Source organism: Callithrix jacchus, chromosome 3 (assembly GCF_049354715.1).
Source record: "Callithrix jacchus isolate 240 chromosome 3, calJac240_pri, whole genome shotgun sequence".
NCBI lineage: Eukaryota > Metazoa > Chordata > Mammalia > Primates > Cebidae > Callithrix > Callithrix jacchus.
Window position 1 is genome coordinate 16,881,954 of NC_133504.1, and position 6,924 is coordinate 16,888,877.

Below are 6,924 nucleotides of genomic sequence, written 5' to 3' on the forward strand. Positions count from 1 at the left end.
GAAAAGGTTTTTATAGAAATTCTTCCAACTTTTGAAATTCTTAATGTGTGTAATATTTCTGAGTACTATGTAAGTGTTTGTAAAGTGAAGAAATGCCAAAGGAATTTATGTGTGGAAACATTATGTTGTGTGTATATAATACGTCATTTTCTCTACCAATTAACAGCACATAGTGTGCTAGTATCCAGACATAAGTATTCATGGGAATGCATGTATCTGGATAACCACAAGTTGAAATAAACCCACCTGCCTTTTATTTCAATAACTGCACATTCAAATCCAGCTAAGACATTTTTTGAATGTGACCTCTGTATATGTGAGAGAATACTGTTTTCAGCATTTGAGTTTTTTTGTTGGTGTTTTGTTGTTGGTGGTTGAAATCTAAAGTGAATACAAACTTATGGATAATGCTTCTCTGGAAAACTTTGCATGCAGAGAAAAGGAAATTCAAAGATAAATCCTATTAAAAACGTTGAATTGTTTTGTCTTACTATGTTTTCCCTCAGTGTGTATTGTGCTAGGTTCTTGCAGAATGTAGCAGTGTTTAAAGCCAAAGTAGTGCAACCTATAAATTGACGTGGAGTTGGGCCTTCTTTAAGTTAAATAATTTAATATTTTTTTTCCAGAATAAAATTGCTCGTCTTTCATTTGGAGTATTTTTTAATTGCTAGTCTTTCATTTGGAGTGTTTTTGAAGCTATTTCCTTGAAGGGCCTTCTACAGTATATATATATATGAGCTTTAAGGAATCATGTTTTCTGTTAGACAGCAGAAGTGTTTGTCACAAGGCTTGTTTTAACGTCTGTATTGTGGTTTCATCTGCATCTTCCTTCCCCAAATTAGGCCATATTTCTGTGTAGTTAGTTTTACCTGACATGAGCCTGAAAATTAAATAAGATTTCTCTAGCAGTCTTAACTTTGAATTTCCTGCTTTTCATTGCATGTAAACTATCAACCACAAATAATAGTTTCAGTTCAAGTTCTAGCTTGTATTTGCATGATAAAGCTACAAAAAGTCTCTTAATGCTGGAAAGAATTTATAGCTACTGTTCTGCTATTGCCTAATTGTTAAAATGTATAAATAAAGACAATTTTATTTATGTAGACTTGTCTTTCTGCCTTAGGGAGTGAACTACTTTATGTCCAAGGGTATCCTAGATGATTCGCCAAAGGAAATAGCAAAGTTTATCTTCTGTACAAGAACTCTAAATTGGAAAAAACTGAGAATCTATCTTGATGAAAGGTAAAAATGAAAATTAACTTTTCATCTGAAATAAGTTAAATAATGCTTTTGATGAGTTAAGTTTTACTTTAAAAACTAATACCACATAGTAATCATCTGATTGCAAAATTGAGTAAAGACAGGGAAAAGATTCCTGTATCTCTTATATCATTTCTTTTATGAGCTTTAACTTGCTGATGAGGAAGTTGCCATTGTAAAAGTGAGAAAAAGTCCAACCCCAACGTCTTTGTAGTAGCAAACCAAAGCAAAATATTTTTGAGGAATCTGTAACCCTGAGTTTTTAAAATAAGTAGCCATAATCTAAGCGTTTATATTGGTAAAAGTTCTGAATTATGAAATTAACCATATAAAAATCTAGTGTAAAGACAAATTATAGTCATAAACCCCAAATCCTGGGGATATGTTTTCTATATATATATTTGCATGTAGATACTAATAGAAATGTCATGTTCAAATGTGAAAATTAGGAAAATGTAACATGTAGCGGTGTTTTACACAGAGATGCTGGTTAGTATACTGTTCTGATTTGATAGTTATTCATTTGTACACTTTACTTTTGGTTATTAATGACCGTAAAATATTGGGACAACATTTGGATGCAACATTGAACTACCATTTTTAAAATTATGTATATCATGCCAATCTAATGTATGGCTTCAAAATATGTTTACCTTCATTGTAATTCTCAAATGTTTGTGTATCTCAGGATTTTTCAACAACAATCTGTAAATGTTCATTATATTATAGAAACTTTGCTAGAGTAGTAGCCCACGGATGATTATGACGTTATCCCTGACTTTGAGAAGTTCACAGTTCAGCATACTAGTCATTGAAGATGTAAAGACGGCATCAAGTTTTTTGTGTTTAAGTGCCTAGTACCTAGGGATTCACAGGGCTTTTTTTTCTTTTTCTTTCTTTCTTTGTTTTTTTTTTTTGTAAAGAACCTTACCTTTTTGTAATATTTTAGGTTTTGTGGGTCATACAGTCTTTGTCACAGCTACTTATAACTCTGCCATTCTGTGGTAAAAGCAGTCATAGACAATACATACACAAACTAGTGTGACTGTGTTCTAATAAGCCGTATTTACAAAAGCAGGTGGCAGGCCAGATTTGGCCTAGTAGCTGTAGTTCGCCTATTCCTGTTGTTATATGCAATTGACAGAAGTTGAAGATTATGATTATATAATCATGGTTGAGTTCAATAAGAACTGTAACAAAGTGTGACTCTATATTGGAATGCTAGTGATTTTTAAAAATTATATATACACACACAAATATTTATATCATAGTAGATAAGCTAAATGTTTATGAATAGGATTGTTGTTTCCATTAGATAAGATACTGTGAAGCCATTAAAAAAAATTAAGCCCCTCTAAGTGTAAAGATTTAAAAAGCTGTTCACAATACACTATATGAAAAAAGCAAAAACAAATTCTAAAACAACGCATAGCATATATAGGCATTCTTAAAAGTCTATATAAATAGTTATTACTCTGGAGATGTGAATTGGTTTAAGTGGAGACTGTCATTACTTTCATAATTTGAAAAATAAACAATTTTATTGCTATTTGGATTTAGTCAAGAAGAAACTTAAGAAGTTACTCATTTTAATACTACAAAATTCCTTTTTTCTTCATTTTAGAAGTAAAATTGCTAGGTTTTACCTTGTTTTGTTTTGTTGTAAACTACTCATGAGATATTTCAAAGTTAACTGCTTAAATAATCATACTTAGATTTTTTAATTTTAGGAATTATATATACTTTTATAGGATTAGCTAATCTAGCAAACAATAATATGGTATTTTTATCCATAAAAATGGCAATTTGTTGTTTTTTCTTTCTATAGGAGAGATGTCTTGGATGACCTTGTAACGTTGCATAATTTTAGAAATCAGTTCTTGCCAAATGCACTGAGAGAATTTTTTCGTCATATCCATGCCCCTGAAGAGCGTGGAGAGTATCTTGAAACTCTTATAACAAAGTTCTCACATAGGTTCTGTGCTTGTAACCCTGATTTAATGAGAGAACTTGGCCTTAGTCCCGGTAAGAATACATATATTAATAGTGCCTCACCCCCTGCCCACCTTTAGGTAAAAACAGAGACATATGAAATATTTGTCTCACTGTGGGGACAAATTTCTCAGTAATTACAAATACTTGTTTTACTGTTTGCAGCAATGACTGACTACATCATTTATGTGAGCTTAGAAAAAATAATTTGTGATAGCTATTTGTTTGCATGTGAGTGTGTGTGTGTACATATATATGTACATAGCTATGTATATATAGTCATTTATATTTTTTATATATCATACAAATTTATATATATAAATGTCTATGTATGTAGAATATATATTACTAATTTATATATATATACACAAATGTCTATGTGTATATATGTCTATATACATATATACATATACATAGCAGTATATACATATACATAGCTATTGTGCATGTATGTATATGGGTATATGTATATACAAAGAATTCTATAGAATACATATACACATATCACATAGAATACTTACACATGAAATATGTATTTAAAATAAGCAGTCTTTTTCCTTCCAGATACTATGTACTGTGCTTTTCTTTGATTCTACTTTCCACTAAAACTGTGTGTGTGTGTGTGTGTGTGTGTATGCACACAATAGCTATACATACACATATATACATACATGAACATATATATTCACACACACATATCCTTTTTTTTTCCTGTTGCTTTGAACAAAAACACATACACTGTTTTAAGAAAGTAGCTACGTAAGTTCTTTAAGAAACTATTCTAGTTTGGGTGTTAGATATTTTTACTAGTCCAATTGAAAACTTGAGAAATTATTTTTAAAGTTTTTAATAGTCTGCATATTACATAGGTAGCACCATTTTTCACTAAAATTTGGTTTTAATACAACTGGTTTTCATTGTTTGTGTGTGCCTCTCTCTATATGTATATGTTTGTGTGCATATGATATAGCCTGAATCTCCTACATATTTTTTCAGTTGGTATAGCTTCACTTTTCATAGCAAAAATTTTATTGTGCTTATCTTATTAAACAGAGATTACAAAAATGTTCCTGTCATGTGAAATTTGTTGAGCATACTTTACAAGACATAATGTTCAAGTTGGCTTTCTTAAGACTAAAGGATTCCGAAATAGCACCACAATAGTAGAACCATCATGATGTTTGTTACTATTTTAGTATTAAACATTAGATATTTCCCTAGGCATATATAAAATCTTGCTGCATGGTGTTCAGGTGTAGCAGTCTTTTTTCTAAATATTTGCTTTTGAAATTAATATGTAAATTCCACAGGCCTTTAAAACATGTATCTTAAATAAGAATATTAATATTTTGAGTTATTGCATTTTATTTTCTAGTACCAGGTTAATATGCTTTCTTGTCATTACAGATGCTTCCAAATTAAATTGGGTTTTTGTAAAAGCATTCTATATAAATTTTTTAGAGAAGATAAATACTGACAGTATAAATGTATTTTATGGATAGTAGAATAGAAATATCACATTTGAAAGCATAGATGAAAAGAAAGCCAATTCTAAAATGTTCAAATCTAGAATTAATATTTACTATAAACTTCTAAACTGTCCTAAAGTTCTTTTGAAATGAAAGAAAGGCATGCTTAATTAGTATTAGGATGATAACCATCCTGGTTTGCTCAGGACTGAGTTTCCCAGGATGACAGGACTTGCAATGCTAGACTGGGAACAGCCTAAACAAACTGGGATGGATTGGTCACTCTATATTTATGAGCTAATTGCCTTATATGATGCCCTTGGAATCATATTTTGTAAACCAACTAATAATTTGAAGTGTTTCTTTTTCCTTTCAGATGCTGTCTATGTACTGTGCTACTCTTTGATTCTACTTTCCATTGACCTCACTAGCCCTCATGTGAAGAATAAAATGTCAAAAAGAGAATTTATTCGAAATACCCGTCGCGCTGCTCAGAATATTAGTGAAGATTTTGTAGGGCACCTTTATGACAATATCTACCTTATTGGCCATGTGGCTGCATAAAAGCACAATTGCTAGGACTTCAAGTTTTTACTTCAGACTAAAGCTACCCAAGGACTTAGCAGATGTGGGGGTTACATCAGCGTTGGTCATTGTAGCCTGTGTATACAATCAAGCTTCAGTGTACAACCTTTTTTCTTTTGTCATTTTTTATTTTGGTAATTTCTTTGGGGAACTAAATAATTTTGAAGAATTTTTCCTAATTTTGTTTATCATGTTTTGCACAAAGCAGAGCCATTGTCTAACACAGCTGTTAAAGAATGATAAACTGACATACTCTAAAAGATGGTGTATTTGTGCATTAGATTTGCCTGAAAAATTTTATCCATTTCCATTCTTTATACAAATACCATGTAATATGTACATATTAAACTAAAGAGATTTATAGTCATAATTATTTTATTTTAAAGATTTTAACTAAAGTTTTTCCTTTTCTCTCAAACTGAGTTCTGAAATTTATTTGATTCTGATCTGAAGTTATTATCTTCATAAAAGTGGATCTGACTAAAGATAGAAACAAATACCAGCTTCCTTTTCCTTTAAACTTTGAAGAGTGTTGATTTTATTACTATATTACTATGCAAAACTGGCACTTATTTTTATAATATAAATTTATAATTTGATTTATTATTTTAAAAACTGGGTTAATCAAGTCTCAGTAAGTTCTTTAAACCATTTAGGATTTTTTAAAAGATCAAAATTTATGATTTACATTATAGGAATAAAATAAAATATTAGAAGTCTTATAAATGTTTTCTTGCTTATATGTGATGTGATTATGCAAACTACTGTTTTTCTAATCTCGATGATCTCTGTGCAGAGTCCATTGAGAAAGAGATACTGTGAAGAACAGTGAACACTCTACTCATTGATTCAGTGATTATCTATTCAGGGCTTTACATGTATTTACACTGTGCTAAGTGCTAGACATGGGCCCTGCTCTCACAGATGTTACATAACTGGATACTAAGAAGAAAAATTCGCTTAGTGGAGAGCAACTATATGAAGTATATCTTAATTAACAATTATTTAATAATTAAAGTATGCAGCATTAGAATGATAGAGAACAGTGTATTTATATGGTGAGTTAAGGTGACCTCTAAGTAAAAAGCATATAACCTTAGGAGGGAGCTGAGGGAGATAGTGAATCCTGGCTTCCTTCCACATCTGACCCTTAGTCAAAACTGGTTGTCAGTATTACAACTGGAATGTTGTACTACAGATTTTTCAAGGACAAGACATAAGATCATGAAATTTCAGATGTCTAAGGGACTTTTAGACTGATAGTAAATAATTTCTAACACTCTGAAGCAGATATCCAAATCATGTTTAAGTGTGCATAATTTTGAATTCCATGACAATTCTAATTTTTAACTTCAAAACTGCTTTATTATATTTCAAAAGACAAAGGGTGGTGTTAACTATTATTTATTGTCATTCCTGTTTTCCAGTGATTGGCACTTTGCCCTCTCCCTCTGTCTACCTCCTATCTTTTCTTCTTTGTTTTTCTTCATACGTGTCTCACTCTTACCATCCAGTTTTCTCTGCTTCTGTTTTGCCTCTTTTCCTTGTTTTTGTATCCTCCATTTCCTAATTTCTTCTTTTTCCTATTTTATTTTTCCACCCTGACCTGATTATGAAT

The 6,924-nt window shown here is 30.9% G+C and overlaps 1 protein-coding gene across 2 annotated transcripts in view; it reads left to right on the plus strand.

The window, feature by feature from the left end:
- FBXO8 (F-box protein 8) overlaps positions 1-5,724 on the plus strand; it is a 45,813-nt gene extending 40,089 nt beyond the window's left edge. For both annotated transcript variants that reach the window (XM_035292613.3, XM_008992443.5), the window contains 3 exons: positions 1,124-1,242; positions 3,089-3,285; positions 5,098-5,724. In XM_035292613.3, the coding sequence (XP_035148504.1) occupies positions 1,124-1,242; positions 3,089-3,285; positions 5,098-5,285 (504 nt within the window). In that variant the 3' untranslated portion in view covers positions 5,286-5,724. The remainder of the gene's footprint in view (positions 1-1,123; positions 1,243-3,088; positions 3,286-5,097) is intronic.
- The last annotated feature ends 1,200 nt before the right edge of the window (positions 5,725-6,924 follow it).